Source organism: Sceloporus occidentalis, unplaced genomic scaffold (assembly GCF_023333645.1).
Source record: "Sceloporus occidentalis isolate IW3139 unplaced genomic scaffold, rSceOcc1.0.p SCAF_82, whole genome shotgun sequence".
In the NCBI taxonomy this organism is placed as follows: Eukaryota; Metazoa; Chordata; class Lepidosauria; order Squamata; family Phrynosomatidae; genus Sceloporus; species Sceloporus occidentalis.
Window position 1 is genome coordinate 3,610,733 of NW_028317062.1, and position 17,360 is coordinate 3,628,092.

Below are 17,360 nucleotides of genomic sequence, written 5' to 3' on the forward strand. Positions count from 1 at the left end.
ATAACTGGGCTGTTAGACACCCTACAGAGACAAACTCTTACTACTCTGATACATTAACTCAGCCAGTAAATTCATTAAGATATAGTGGGACATCACCTTTCTTGTTAATGCTAATTTGTAGTCTTTGTTTAATAAAATTGTTTGTTTGATTTTTATTTTAATATGGTGCAAGCATTCTGCATTTCCTTGACACATACGTTGGAGAACCACTATAATACCACATAATATCTCTCTTCCAATCACCCTTATTTCTTTTTACATACATAACATACCAATTTCCAAACTATCAGTTTTCTAGTAATTACTGGCATTTATCTTTTTTTTGCAACCTAAAAACATATTACATTATAATCCAAAATTGGATGTGCCTTGGGCACAGCCACTACAAAATTCCACCAAGCCACTCCATAAACATGTTTTTATTCAGTCACCTGCAGTTAATTTGTATTGAAGTGAATTAAACTAACTGAAATTAAACTTCAACCTCTGCTTTGGCTAAATATATTATTCTTTCCAAACTTTGTCAAATGTTTGTATTGAATTGTTAAGACAACCATTAGGTATTCCATCTTTCTAATTTCATTAATAATATTGAATATTTTTTTTTTTTGAAGGGTTAACAATATACATCTTTAGTCTAAGGATCACCAGTTTTGTGGCTAATACGATATATACCAATCATTTAATGCATCTCTGTGGGACATGTTCAATCCAAGTGTGCAGTAGTACCACCCCTGAATCTAAGAGTAAATAAAGTGTGTTATTTTGGATATTAATGCAAACACCTCATTCCAGTGAAGTCAAATATTAGTACACAATCAGAGTATACAAGAAAAGGTGCAGAGATCCTCTCAAACATAAATCTGAACAATTAGGTTGAAGTTTATGTAATCAAACTGGAGTATAAAAAATATACAGAAAGGGGAGCGCACAACCTAAAAAGCATAACAGATATACACATTCAGATTCTTGGGTTGTTGCTAGAATGACAATGGCCAATAAATACACAAAACAAAGCAAGAATTCAGCCCATACCCAGCAAACAGCATTACCTAAGGCATACATATTGAGGATTTTTCATGGCTATATTACTTACCAAGGGGATGAATCAGTGGGACTGTGCTGCATTTTAGCCCAGATGAGACTCTCAAGCAATTTTAAGCCTTCTCTGGAGACCATTAATGAGGCACCTATGTGGAAGGAGGAGCTGCTCAACCCTAAGGTTTGGCCAGAATCTGCAAATATACAGCAAAAAAATACATAGAAAGAGGAGCGCACAACCTAAAAAGAATAAAAGGCATACATATTTAGATTAACTGGAGTAAAATACCACCAGAATACATTTATTGCCAATTTCTAGATTGTGCTAGTCTATATATGGCTTCTTTCCAATCTTCCTCTGAATATGTTCTCCCAAATTATTTCGCCAATGCAATCATGTATGATCATTTCTTATTTTGTTGTGCAAAAGAAATTGTAGCAGCGTGATATTGCTTTGAACACCTGAGGGACTTGCAAACATTTCTCCTTTACTACTGTCAAGGATATGGCCCCGGCAGTCTGGTCTCCCTAACCTTAACCCAATGCTCTGTATATCTTACTGTGCACTGGTACAGAGGTTGCATATTTAGTAGGATCGATGTACCATCGTATACACCAGGGCTGTTCTTTTGCTGCCTGCACGCCAAGGGCACACTTCAACCACTTTCTGTTTTTTTCTCCTCATCTACGTACAAAGATAGGCAAAGTGTCCATACAAAGACACCAGTGTCTGTGGCAAAGTTTATGAGGGTTCATAGAACATCATTAAATTGTCCACCACAGACCCCAGTAAATGTCCGCCATGAGCAATGTTGGTGCCTAACCCTGTCTACATATCATTGTATGTGCTACATCACTCCTGATACTCATGATGCACAATGTATGAGCCCAAGGAATTAGAATCCCAGTGTCTAGTTGTAACTCCGCTATGTAGTTTTTCTCCCTAAGTAACCCATTTCTCCAGGTCTTCTACCTGAAAATGGGCAAATGGGTCGAAAGTCTTTATCTGCCATAATGTAGATGTTTCTATGTATGGATCAAAATTCACCTTTTGTAAGAGTTGGCTATGGATAAACTCTGATGGATAAACATCACATCTGTTTGAAAACTTGTGAAGTTGTGCAAAGTAAAACACCTATTATGTTGACAAGTGGAACCACGCCCTCTTATCAGTTTCCATAAATTTGCAGCAGGGAGAAGTCAGACAACAAGATTAGGCACGCTAAGAGAAGCAGAAAGCAACAAAGACTCTTAATATTTGGATTCCGGTAGAAGAACTGGAAAAATTGTTTACTCAGAGAGAAAAAGTTGATATCAGAGTTACAATGACACACTGGGATTCTAAGTCAGAACACAATAGTGTAAGGATCCGAACACCAGGAGGTGCTTCGTTAGATTGATAACTGGAGCTACATTTTAGCCATTGCAACAGAACATGATTCAATGGCTACTCTAATATAAGGGTAGCTTACGTTTTTCTTCACTGTTACTCGAAGAGTCATGTCATTCTAAATTCTAAAAATATGAACATCTGAGATGAACAGTTTTACATATTGAATGAACAGTATAATTATCTCCTCTACATTGTGCTCCTACAAAACAGGGACATGAAGGAAGGAAAGAAGGACACTTCCATCAGCCTTACTAAAAAACAAGCAAATTAGCAACTGGGTAATATCCAATGGTTTTACTATTTATATTTACTATACAAAGGATCATAGTCTAAAAGTGAAAGTAGAATAAAAACGAAATAACAAAACATAAATGAACCAAGTGAAATAACATATGTCTCTTTCCATTTCAATACCAATAGCATGAGTTTTTTGTGTTAATTTATTGGGAAAATAAAATCATTAGTTCAGGGTAGTGAATTACAACCACTGTTTGATTTTAAAGTGCTCTATATCTGTGTCTAGGATTAGCGGACAAATTAGGGCAGATTTACAGTTCTTATCCAACTAATTTTCACAGTAATACTGAGACATGCACATCTAGGATTGAGAGTGCAAAATAAGTTATAACCAACTAGCCCATTTTATCTGAGTCTGACTGCCTCATTATTCAGTACCTGAGGTATGACCTGCACGTTGTTTAATATACTAATAGCAGGTTCACCTTATAAACGTTACAGGTCCAGCTGATCCTTTCTAGCTGGAGGAACCTTCCAGTGTTGGCCCTTCACATAGAATAGTGAAGAGAGAGTTCAAACGACAATTATAGTGCATTTAGTGAATAAACCCCTCTATCTCCCCTTTATGTATGTATGGGAATCTGGATTTGTTATAGTGAATTGTGTATTCTCTCTCTGTTTCTTTATTCTCTTTGTAATTTCCAGTACATCCCTCCCCTGTGTTACTCCTTCCTTTGGGAGTGTACCTTTCTCCACAAGGACTCCAGGTCACCTGCCAAGTGTTTGTGTAGCTGGAGCAGAAAGGCAGTGTCTCTGCATGCCTGTGCGTCCTCCCCAGCTTCGCATGTATTAGGCAGCTCTTATCCACCTCCTTCCCACAGTGTACTCGGCACTACTAAGGCAAGAACCTTCTGTCTACTGTTACCTGCAAAACTTTACCTGGATGCTTTGTAAAAAAACACCTGCTGGTTCCTGACAGCCCGTCAAGGTGAGGCTTAAGCTCACACCCGCACCTGTGTTAAGGGGACCCATCAGCCTTTTGTCTACTAACCTGACTGTCTGCTTCTGTACAGATGCCAAAGGCATTGTTGTTGTATGTAAACGTTTCTATCAGTGGTGTGCCATAGAAGATCATTGAAAAGTGAAAAAAGGATTAAAATGAGAGTGGACGGGATGTTTTGGGATGCAAAGAGCAAGAACATTCCGTTTGTTGTGGGACTTAATGGTAAATCTTCCAGGACCAGTCTGATCAATGCAGAGTTAACAAAGAAAAACTTTTCAAGCTAATTGTGACATTTGACTACTATTTGCTGCTCCCTCCCAGGAGACAGAGCTGTGCTTAGCGATAAGCAGGACATTGTGCAGAACAGAAGGAACGAGAGAAAGTGCAGCGTTCTGTATCGGAGCTCCAGAGGGTAGACTGGCAGCCTCTCCTTTTTGCTGGTGACTCTCAGCTCCAGACCACAACAGAAATGAGAATGCCAGGGACCCTGCAAATCACAACTTCATCTCATCAAACCAGTAGGATGTCTCATCAGAGACAGCACAGCTGCTGAACACTTCGATCGCAAGCAAATACTCCCAGGTTCACCGACATGCCTGCAATTCGTGGTGTTTATTGTTATTTTAATGAATTTCAATAGATTAGTTAAGAATCAGAGCAGTTAGATTCCAGGAGACAAGGAAACTGAGCTGGATGAGGCACATGAACAAGATGCACTTCTTCAGGACCTACTCTTATGAGATCCAGGTGGAACAGAGATCTGAGGACATCCCCAGCAGCATCCAAGGGATTAGATGGGTATTTATACTTTCTTAATTGCTTTTGGATTTTTGGTTATACTTAGGATGAATCAAGTTTTATTGTAGTGATTTATATGGTTTTTTTTTATTCAGCTACTTATTCCTCCTTGAATCAACAGGGTTAAAGTGCTTTTATCCCTTTGATATATATTTGCACTTCCATCTTAAAAAAAGAAATAGGAAAGCAAGCTGGACTGTTCTAATTATGCTTATTTATTTTCCCCATAGAAAAAGAAACACTGTATATGATATTGTTACCATACTTATGGTCAAAGTAACTTTTCAATGTAATTCTATTTGTTCCTGTTTAGCATAATATTTTGAAAATAGGAATTAGACTGTTCCCTCTGGTTACGGTGACCTTTTTTTGAAGGTGCAGTTCCACCTGCACATAAAATGTTAAGTTTAGTAGAGGCAGTGGAACTGCAGCCAATCTTCTAATTTAAGAAAGAAAAAAAAAACAATCATTTTCTTGTGTTAGGTAACAGGAACATAGGTATGAATAATAATCCTTCCGGTATCACTTTCACAAACCTCTGCCTTCCAATATGAGACTGTTTTCTGGCTGGGCTAACATAGTTAGTATACTTAGAAAGAGATAAATGTTTTCAACCTACACATGGTACCCAAAAGGTTAAATTGTATGCTAAGAATGTGGACATGTCGCATTTACCTGTGGGGTGTAGTCCTGAACCCGAGCTTCCCGGAGTCAACTTACATCACATTTACATTCTTCTCCCCATTATATTTATAGCATGCAATGTTGATGATTTACCTTTTGGCTTAAAAAGAGTTAACAAAATGACCAATAGCCACTAGACGGCTGGCACCTTCTAGCCCAAGGTCGTATACAGGAAAGTGCCCCCCTTACCACCCTAGTACAACACACAATCACACATTCATACTAACACACACTCACACTAATGACAAACAAAGGAGCGTGAGCTGTGTTACATGGCCCTGCTGTGGGCAAATGGTTCAGCTCTGTTTGGAGAATTAGACTTAGGAACTAGGTTGACACCATCAGTCAAATTTTCCAGGACAAACATCATTTTCACATATTGCTGATCAGTACATGTAAAATGCTGCCCTTCAGTATGTGGGAAGTGTAACTAAGTAATTGGTTCCCGTCGTGGGTTTACACATCCCACATACTGCAATTTAAATGTGCTGGTCGGTAATATGGCAAAATGCTGCGTGGACTGGAAAAAGTGGCTGATATGGTCACCCTAATTCAAACACGTGAAAGCGATAAGGGACAGCTGGAAGAATGGACTTAGTAGAAATGTAGTGAATTGGGGTAAAAGTGGATCTGGCACTTTTCCCAAATGCTTAAATTTTACAGTTTAATCTACGCCATATTTACCATGGGCACTGATCTAGGCCTAACCTAGGGCAGAACTCCAAGCCGTCCTCACTGCAGAGTGCTGCGATATGATGTCACATCCTAGGACACGAGCTTATGTTTTTCTAATATGTGTACATAAGGATGTGTCATATAATTTTAGATGCGGATGCTGCAACGTACAAGGAACAAGGAATATATACAGGGGATAATACCGAGTGGCAATAAATAATGTGCAGAATATATACCTTAGTGAAAAACAAGCTGACTCATTAGTGATAGTGATAGTTTGATTTTTTTGCATTAGAAAGAATGAGAAGCATTGGAAATCGTGTTTCTGTGTGTTGCGAAAGACTTCCTGGGAACGCTGTCTTTGTATCAATCCAGTTATTAGCTTTTCTAAGAATCTCTGCTCAGGTTATTTATAGATGTTTTGGCAGATAAATGGATGGGGAGATGGCTACATTGTGTAAGTACCTGTGTATAGGAAGGGATATTGGCTTCCATTCTAGTACATTTTGGCCCTTATCAACTTTAAAGGCAAACAACATGTACGGATCATTAAAGGAGTAATGATACTTTAGAGCAAAGCCGCCCCCCCCCCCATAACTGGGCAAATGCCCAGTTGGCTATTGTACCAATTCATGGTTTTCAAAAGGGGCAGAAAGCTCCTTGGTCCAGTGTAAAAGTCAAATATAAATGTCTTCTCTGGCAATTTTGTTTAGCACAGAAAACAAAATATATAGACATTTTGCAGGAAAGATACACATAAACTAAATAACTCAAAGTCATTATAATGCACCGAAAATATTATTTTCACTATATATAGTGTATAAAGGACAGTTTATACGTTTAATCGATCTCAGCATCTGAATGGCAAATACCCTGAGATGCAGACAGTAAATGTTCTGATGTAATGGCAAGCCAGCACTGAATTTCTTTCACGGTAGCCTACGTTAAGTACTATTAACTGGTATCAGACGACTGTTTTATTATCCATTAATAATTGTTAAGAGCCTAATGGTGTCAGGAGAGGATGGAGTTAAGAGCATCACAATGGAAGGTGCTGAGTGGAAATATTTGTTCAAGGTACTGCTGACGTTCATAAAGAAAATAAACCGTGGCATTTAGAGCCTAGACAGGTAAAGACTGATTGGAAAATACAACACACTTGTCTTCCTGGAAAGTGTACCTAGTCATCCATGAAAAGTCTACATCTCAGCTTTCATCTCCTGCATCAGTTCTGGGGCAAAAGGAGGCTCACATGCCCACTCAATCTCCTCCTACGCTGGGGCTTCTGAAGTTTCTTATCAGTTTCTCAGCTTGCGCTGTGAAGGCTACTTCTGGCAGAACAGAGTACTATTTCTCTATCTGCTTAATGTCAGAAACATCAGAATCCTGTCATGATGGTGCTTTTCAAGAGAGTTAATTCAACCATTCTGCTTTATTAATGAAATCACTTTTACTATCTAAAGTACATTCTGTGCTCGTTTATGCCGTACGCCAATTCACAATTTAGTATTGTGCGCCCTTTGTGGGTTATTAAACAAGAGGTTGCACTGAAGTGTTTATTCGATGCTCGTCTTGTAAGAGACTCCAATCTGAACCAGTTTAAGCGAATCACTCCCAGTTTTTGCAGGATTCTTTGCCAGTGACCTAGAAACTTGCCTCCAATGATGTGATGTAGTTTTGAGTTGGGATGACACAGTAGTCCTTTTGTATCTCATTGTGACTGATACAATCACTGCAGGTAGGCATATCATTCCTGGCTACAGAGCAGCAGGCGAGCAGGGGGCACAGTAGTAGAATTTCTCAGTTAGATGCCTTAGTAGCCAACGTAAAGGGAAAGGAATATTTTTCACAAAAAAATGAATGTATCTCATTTTGTTTCAATAAACTTCCTTTCTCTGCAGACTTAGTGGCTGCCATTGTCAGTGATATTTTGGAGTACTTTCCCTGCCAAACACACTGAGCTGATCCTTTTTGGGAATGCTAATGAAGTCCTCAAACAATTAAATCCTTTCCTCCATAGACTTTCATTAGTCAGTGTGTCAGGCTGGGTAATTAAGACTGAGCCATTCTATTGTTTATCACAAGCAATATAATAAGGAGTCAGGGTGTTTGTCTTTTATATTAGGACAAGATAACAGAGGCAAGCCCATAGATGAGAGGGGATACTGCTGAATCCCTCCATGCATTTGCAAGAGGGATTAAATAGTAATTTAAAGGGGATACAGCTATTAAAGTGCATGTGATGACTGGAGTGTCCCTTTAAGACAGTTGATACATTTCAGGAGTACTTTGTGGAGTAAGAGCTGTAGACCTTAATAATTAATATACATTGATAATTGAGTGATGTTCATACTTAGATTAATTAATATATACAAAGTAACTCTGCTGGGTCTTGTCCGCATTGCAACTGATGCCACTGAATAAGTGCATTGGTTTTGCACCAAACTAAATTTAAAACCAAACTTCAAAATTAAATTATCTTAAAACAACTTTTTTCCCCCCTTATATAATCCAATATAATTCATCTGAACATCTAGTTTAGTGAATAAACCCCTAAATTTTCCTTAAAAAAAAAATAATAAAAAAAAATATGTATATATATATATATCACTTTAGGTAGAAATAAATGTCTCTCTTTTTGTATATATTATACAATATTGACTTTATATGGCTATACCTTACCTAGTTGTGCAGACCTTACGTCTGTAACACTTGGCGGTTGATAATCTAATTTTGTTTCCCATTGCATACAAATATATATTTTTTAAAAAAGAGTGGTTTCTGATTTGCTGGTTTTGACCACACTAAATTCTGTAGCTATTTTTACATGCCATAGGAAACGTGTATTCATGATGGCGTGTGTGTATTTTTAGCTGGGGTGTCATAAAACCACAGGAACAGTACTCAAGCTGTCACCTAAACCACCTATTATAATTCAATTGCAGTGACATTCATTTGGCACTGAACCAAAACTATCAATATCCAGCCATTATGGAAGCATGGAAAGTGCTCTGCTTACATAGTAAGTGAATAATCACTATGCTAAGTGCGCTGTTGTTTTTCTGTTAAATTTCAACACTTTTACTTCTTTTCATAGAAGTGCACATTCCCCCGGGGAATACATTGATGCTTTGTGATGGAGATTCAAGCTTACTAAAAATATCATTTCTGTTACACTCCCAGAATGCAACAAATGGGTATCACTGCCGTCTCTAAATGTCTGGGCCTCTCACCTACCTTTAGCCTACCTGTACGTGGATGTTGGTCTGTCTCTTCACGGTCACCATTCTTGACACATAGCATGTAGCAACTGGATGCTGAGCACCAGGTAATATCCTGCTATAAGAATCAGTAAGGAGTCCTGCCGTTTGGCACTTTAGGTGCCTATTTGGTGGGGCTGGCCCTGTTGGCCAGGGCTAGACTGGGGATCACATGGCGGCTCTGGCACTTAAAGGCCAACAACCACCTGATGACATAGGTGTGACCGATGGATAGATATGCACGGCCGCATGCTACATTTTTATGCTCACGTATATTTAATTGAATAGTAATATACTTAAGGGAAGCTTGGCTTTTTGGCCAAAGGTGGGAAACCTCGCAATAGAGTATTGAACTGCAAAAACGAAGGTTTGCGAAAAAAGTAAGAGATCTGCTTTAATGTTAGAATAGAGTTGCACAAGGTAGGCAGTACTGGTTGTTTATTCAGCCTTATTACTAGTATGGAATAATAATAAGCCTTTAATGTAAATGATAAAATAGCTATAGATAGAAATAATTAGCTTTTAGAATTAGTCCTCTGCCATAATTAGGAATTAAATACACCCTATTATTAATATTTTGGAATGACAGTTGACCACATCTAATTATTTGACACGCTTACAATTGTAAAACCAGCACCTTGTTAGAAATGCAGTTTCATTTGCTTCAATTGAGATCTACCCTTTTGATCTTAAACAGCATAATCTAACGCTGGGGAAATATGTGTGGAAGTTCATTGCCCTTCATTGGTTGCTGCCAGAGGAGCACCCTGCCAGCGACCAATAGAGTCGCTTGTAGGGACTTTTAACCTTCTGATGCAGAAACTTGGCCTGGGGAGACCATTAGTTAAAGGTTGTGTTCGTTTTCATGATCTCCCGAATACGAATGGACAGGTCTAGCTAAAACCCATCTTGAATACAAGTGACTTAATTTAGGATACCTTCACCTCCCAAGGAGTGATTAATACATACTGGTTGCTGCTATCTGCAATTCACTTCAATAAAATATTTATGATGAGCTATTAAAGGGTTTAGTTCTTGAAATATCTCAGGATCAGCTCATTTATGAAGCTTTTAGTTATGCTGACTAGGCTACAGTTTCCTATTGCTTACGTCAATGCAGTCAGATCAGATTTGAACGATATTTCCCAGTAGGATGAAAGAGAAAAAATACACTCAAAAAATCTGAGACATTCTAGAAGCTTCAGCTTCGGAGATTCAGAGGTCAATATTAATCTAAACCACGGGTGTCAGGTTGAAATGGGCTGGAAGCAGGTTTGAATTTGGACACCTGTTAGGGTCCGCACATGTCCATGCACTTGGTACTTAAGTTCCAATTTTCGGTCAACTGAATAACTGCTCGAAGCAGCCAGTCAGTGGCAAGAAAGTTCTCCCATTGAAATCAGTGGCTGCGCTTTCCACACATGTGCATGGGGTCTCGTAAGACCCCTGCTTGCATGCTTGCTATGCCAGCACAGGAGCTAACTCACGTGTCAGGAGATGTATTGGGCCAAGTATATCTCCTGCACTCCAAACAGAAGGGGGATAGACAAAGGCATCACGCACCTATCATATACTTTAAAGTCTATATGATGTCTTTGTTAAGCAAAATAAATCTTGGCCAATCTAGCATTTTAATCGCTCTGCTGAAAGTTAAGTTGCAAGGAAGCAACACAGAATCTTTGAAGAAACTTTTTCAGTTTCTATAACAGCCTACCAGGGCCTGCTTCTGTGTCACATGACAATTAAGTATTCCCAGTAACAATTCTGAACAATGCAGAATTTAACAGGATGAAATAATTATTTCTGAAAGGGGCTTGGGCTTTTAATAGTACTAGGGGAGATGTTTCTAAAACTATATTTAGTTACAAAAGTGTTATTTTTTTGGCAGAGTAGATATAGGCGCCAAGCATAAATGCAACAACGAAGCCAATGCAAAGGGTTTTATTTACTTAGAACAATTAACATGTGAATGTTTGGATAAATTACACACTTTTTCAGCATAATTGTGTCAGGGTATAGATACACTGTAGCAAGACATAATTTGGGGATTTATCTGAACTTTTTCTTATAAGATTAAGCGTAACATTACATGAATATGGAATCCTAATTTGATTCTTTACCTATGATCCTACATAAAAAATGTGCTATATTACTTTTATTCATAAAAGCATTTTTACCCCCCGTGCCTGGAAACCTGTTGGGTTTGACCAGAGTCTCCAGGTGATGCTCTGCTTCAATGGGACTCAGGGTCAGTTTCTTCAATCTTTGGTTAGGACAGCAGCACCTGGCCACTCCCCCCCGTCCACTAAAATATAACTGGGCTAACCTTTCCAGTAAAAGCAGCTAGCCTTGTGCCCCTGAATAAAGCCACGCCCCCAGAAGAAAGAGCTCTGGGTAGCCAGGTATGGTGGTCCCTCAATACTGTCCTCAGTGACCCTCAGCGGTTCAAGTTAACTGTATCTACTCATATGAAGCAGCTCAGCCAGTCTTTATGGCTGATACTTCTGTGCTAATGTAGAACAATATGTATACATCTTGAGACTCGCATTTCTTAGTGACTACCTAAATGGCATACTAACTGAAATGATCACATCCCTGGAAGAGGTGCTTTTTTATAGTTATAAGTAAATATATAGTATAAAACATAATTCTGGTACAATGTTTTAAAAAATGGTCTTATCCCCATGGCGCCCAGTGTAATGGTACGGTGAGTAGGAACATTCCATTGGTTTCATAGTGACCTGACCAGTTTTCAAACCTTCCACCAAAATACATTTTTATATACAACTTCCATAGTTTAATAACTGCAGAACACAAACATTATGTTAGTTTTTTGTGAATTAATTATATATATAAGCATTATGTTATATTTTTGTTGCATGTCTTGTGACTGAGGATCTGTGGGTATGTCTCTTGGATGGGGTGAAAGGAAGGACAAGTTAATTCTAACACTGAATCTTGTTTAGCTTACACCAAAGGTCATAGCTTACACATGGTCCTTAGACTTACTCTCATGGAAAGCTTGTAATAGCCTGCTTTCAATCCCTGATGCTCTCCCACACGCAATACTCTATATTCTATTATTTTCATTGTACAGGTGACTATCTCTCTGTGGCTTAGTAAAAGTCATAGAACGGGGTCCTTCTCAGGTTTGGGCTACAAAAACTTCCAGTGTACACATGATCACATTAATGCTTGTAGATCTGTGGGCAAAAGTTTAATTGAGCCAAAAGGGATAAAAAAGTGGGAAAAGCTTTTCTCATAGAGGCAAAGACAAGGCGGCGTGCCCAACAGCACACAGTGAGTAACCATAGCAACACCAAACCCATGCCAAATACACTCAAGAACCAACGCAGGGAGGCTGGAGAAATGCCAAGCTCCTGCCGGATGTCTCCTGTAATTCAGGATTTCTGGATCAGTTCAAGGCAGGAAACCCTATTCAAGGAGGAGTACACATCTATTGTATGGAGAAAGGAAGTTCTCATAGAACAGTGCAGGACAATACTTCTCAGTTTTGATTGCAGTAACACTGATAGCCAGACTTGTGGAGCATATGTGCAACCAAGCTTACCCCAGACACAGGGGAGTCATTAAACAAATCCAAGGGGCAACAGTCTATTTTTACCTCCCAAATCCTAATATTGACTTAAGATGCCCGAAACAATAAACAAATAGGTATTGTAGTACAGGTAACACTTTCAGGGGGGAGGGGCACATACAAAAAAGAGGGCACTTATAACCTCTTTAAACACATTATCTGCATTGTGTAGTTTACAGGTGGGACAATTCCTATGCTTGTTGCATGCTACAGCTAACAAATGGTTATGTCTCTAGTATAAACAAACAAAAAAAAAACACCTTTGGGCAAGAACGCAATCACTTTTGTTGTTATAACACAACCCCTCCCCCTCGCACACAGCCCCCGGTGAGTTAAAGAGGAACTATTACTGTTCATTAGTTAAAACCATCTGTGGCTTGTGTATTTTGTTTAGCAATCTGTGTAGTTGTAGAGTTGAAAAACACTTTAAAAAAATTACCTCGGGGAGGCTGGAATGGTGGACAGCCTGTGGCAGGGCCACCATTATCTAAATAGTTTTGTATCTTCAATTTATCCCCCTCCAACTTTTACAATGGCTGCCAGAACCAATCAACATGAATCAGCAATTAAGCAGTATGGGTAGAGACAACATGATGGGGAAGAATAGATCCTAAGGGCAAGATATATTTCCCATGATACACATCGGATGGATTTTTAATATGTATATTTGGATTTAATCTATAAACCCAAGATTAATTAGTGAATATAATTTGAATTGTACGTTTTACATAGGTGGCAGATCCACATTATTCAAAAGCAAAGAGCACAAAGGAAGATGTGATTTTATCATACAGTTATGATATATTTAACGTGGGAATTAAATACAAGCAGTGTCTCAGGGCTTGATATTTATCCTGTGATTTAGCGGCCTCTTGAAAATTTGTCTTAATGGAGCCACTGGGAGTGCAGGTTCATGTGATTGTAAGGGATATGCACAAACAAATAAACAGCTTAACCCATACCGACTTATCCTAATAAATAAAGACACTAACAACTGAATTGGAGAAACAGGCCGTGGTCTTTTATTTGGTTTTACATTGTAACAACAACCAATTACTTAATATCAACATAAACATTGTAAACCATAAAGCACTCTTGGCACAAGCCCCAGAGTGCAACCATACTTAAATACTCAAAGACCATCCGCCCTAAAGCCAGGATAGCCCAAAACCACTGGTTCACCCTTCAGAAGAAAAAAGGGGCAACCTTAACCCCAATAAAAGCCACGACAGATTTTTTTTTTTTTTTAAACTTTTTGGGTGGGAGGGTGGGCGCCTCAGAAGAAGTTCTTCCATCTTCGTACCCTTGGCTCTCCCGCTAAGCTGCCGCTCACCAGACGCTACAGAGAGGTCAGTGCAGTCAGCTAGCGGTTCGCCGCAGGTGTGAAACAAACGCACCTCAGCAGGTCTATTTATAGGGCAAAATCCCGCCCTTAGCGCAGCGCGAGCGCAGCGCGAGCCCAGCGCGAGATACCACTTTACCTCATATCAGAAAAGCGCGGTTAAACTAAGTGGCTCGAGACACCCTCGAGCGCAAAAAGGCGCGGCCAACTAAGCGGCGCGAGCGCATCTAGCAGCTTCTACACTTTTTTTTTTTTTTTTATTATGTAACCTCAACCCTAACCTGTTATATAACCCTGACCTATACTTGACCCCTCTATCCCCACAACCACATGCCGCCCTGACTGCTAAGTAGAGTCAGGGCTTCTCATTCGTCTTGATTCTACAATTCTAGTGACCTCAAGACCTGAAGAAGAAAACCAAAACATAGTTATATAAATCTTAAAATGTATCCATGCATCTAAAGACACCATAACAAATTAATCTAAAGCTAAAGTTTTGTTACTTAAAGGGGCGCTTCTTTAAATTAACATTTTTGGTAAGAAAATACATAAAGGGATTCTCGAGAAACCTCTCAAGGCATTTACGGTACTTTCTTTCTTCACCCAGCTATTTAGATTGCAGGAGATGGTCAGCACAATGTGAAAAATCACTGATCCTTGCTCTGTGATTAAGACGTCAGGTGCCCCCCTACTGTAAACCCTTAAAAAATGTACAAAAAATAAAACACACATCATTTTGCTATGAACACTTAATTTGCATGCGACCCAAAAGCAGACCTACTGAAAAGAAAGCTTTCTATGTTGTTTTTATGTGATATAAATTGTGATAGAAAAATGTTTAAAAGTTTCTTTACACCTGACCTATGTTGTGTCCAAATCAAAGAAATACATTGAGGGCATGCAACCTGAAAGCTCAACTAATGGCAATCACGTATAATTTTGTCATAATTCTAACCCAAAGTAAATACACATGATGTGTTTTGTTTCCACTTATTAGTAATGTCATGCTTGACAATTTTAGATGACACGTATTTGTAGTTCCTGGGGCTCGTTTTTACTTATATTCCCTCTTGGAACTCTTTATATAAATAACTTACATTCCTGGTATCCTTTCAGGATAAAACAATCTCACACTTGTGGTCAGCTGGGGGTGAAAAATATTGACGCTCCCATCAGGAACATTGTGAAATTGGTTGGGGGCTACGCTTTACTGCACTCCTTGTAAACACAGTTGAGCAGTTTGAGTGCCATTACTTATTCAGGTGAACAAACCTTAAAGTGTCTTTAATGGTAATAGCGAGAGGAGGTGGATGATAAATTGCTCAACCCTGTCAGATGGATATAATTTCATCTTTCAGTGCAAAAGGAAGTCAATTCAATTGTTTAAATAAGAAATAAAAGTTAATAAAGGCCGTAACCTGGCCTTCTACACTGTACCTAGGAAGAATTGGCATGTACATTTCTAGCACATGCTCAGTAGCACACAATGAAGTCATGAAGCTACAGCCAATCATATGTGTGCAAACAGATGTGATTGACTGCTGTCAATGGGCGCTGAGCTCCCATTGACAAGAAAGGAAGTTCTACTGAGCAAATGTAAGAAACATACTGAGGTATGCTCCCTGTTTAGAGTAGAGGCAGCTGGGGGAGGAGTTAAATTAGACAGTGATTTAATTCTTTAACTCCGATAACTAAAGAATGTTAGAACTGATTTGAATCGAGTGAAATGCAAGCAAAGCAGACTCTACTATGCAGTTAACAAGAAAATATGGCTGGAGTGCTTCTTTAAGATATTTAACAACACAGTAGCTGTAATTCTTTACATTCGCATTGATTTACCTCTGAAACGCAACCAAGTATATGAAATGCACAAAATGTATGACATTAGGACTTGAGCCTGTATTGTATGAACATGGCAAGGAGGCTGCTGAAGGTGACACACAGATCTACTGCTCTTACATCAGTGAAACAAGGTGTGTTCAGAGTACATGTTTGCTTTGGCTTTTACTGATAATACTTCCATGCGCATGTTTATATCAGCTAATTTTTTTATTCATCACATCTGGAACAACAGGTACAACATAGATACAGAAGCCAGTAAGGTTTAAATAGACTGTTACAACAGTGACAAGGAAGATGTACATTTTAGTTTATCAATGCATTTCGCAATGTAAGAGCCTCAAACATGCCAGCGTAGATAATCTAAATGGAGGCACCCAAATCCAGGACCTTAACAGTCACTGTAGATGTGTACTTGGTAATGTGGAGTTTTTGTGGAGTTTTTACGTGAAGGTGGTACCTAGCCTAGAAAATGTGGTAGAATAAGAATAGACTCTTGTCTTGGACCAATACAGTTTTAGCGATTTTCCTTATTTGTAATATGTAACTTGTAACCAAGACAGGTCCGAGCACAGAAGAGTAGCGGACCCGATATATAAGAAAATAACTAACTTTCTAGTCTAAATAGATTATAGAGGAGTTAGAGTAAAGAGCCTCAAGTTAATGGTTAAAATCTGTTGGAGGCTAAAATGGAGGGCCTTAAATCTCAGGGTATGGGATTAGAGGGTTCCAAATCTGACAAGAGGAGGTGGATTAATAACATAAGAGAAAGAGAATGGATTGAAACTAGGAGAAGAATGTAACAGTATTTGAAGTAGCCAATGGTTAATGTCTTTGAAACATAGGGTTTTTTCACTAGAATTGTCAGGGGGGTCTGTAGTAAGATGTGGTTTCAACTCCCTCCCTTCACTATTCATTATGAAGGGACAGCACTGGTGTGTTCAGAAGAGTATAGTGTGGTATTTGAACAGGGAAAGTCACCTAGAATATGGCATGGCTGACTACGGGAGCCTCCAGGTTTGCAGGTAAAGGGGGTTTATTGGAACAAAATGTGATAAAGGTTTTTTTTTTAATTAACCCTGACCTCTATTAGTGTAGTATTTTATGGTCAAGGAGAAAAATACTTTTTCCACTGGATTTAGGACCATTATGAACAGACAACGGCTTAGCACTTCAAGTTGTGAGGTGGGTTAATGTTCACACACAAAAGACTGTTTGTGTGTGGACATTAAAACACCTCACAACTTGAAGTGCTGATCCTTCGTCTGTTTATATGATATTAAGGGTCCTGGTGCAGCCTGGCTTGTGCACCTGCTGATTTTTTGGTGCTGCTGACCAATTCTACTATTGGGACCATTATGGACATCTTATTGTCCTTGCTATAGAACTTTAAATGTAATGAAAATTAATGAAATCGGTTCTCTAATGGTGTGCTTGTGCTCTAATGACAAAAGAGTACACTTTGTTCAGCAGGGCAGCCTGATAAAACC

At 38.9% G+C, this 17,360-nt stretch overlaps 1 protein-coding gene across 1 annotated transcript in view; it reads left to right on the forward strand.

The window, feature by feature from the left end:
• The first annotated feature begins 4,367 nt into the window (after positions 1–4,367).
• LOC149285277 (rap guanine nucleotide exchange factor 3-like) overlaps positions 4,368–17,360 on the forward strand; it is a 29,895-nt gene continuing 16,902 nt past the window's right edge. Inside the window, exon 1 of the mRNA XM_089495623.1 lies at positions 4,368–4,472. Coding sequence (XP_089351749.1) covers positions 4,368–4,472 — 105 coding nt within the window. The remainder of the gene's footprint in view (positions 4,473–17,360) is intronic.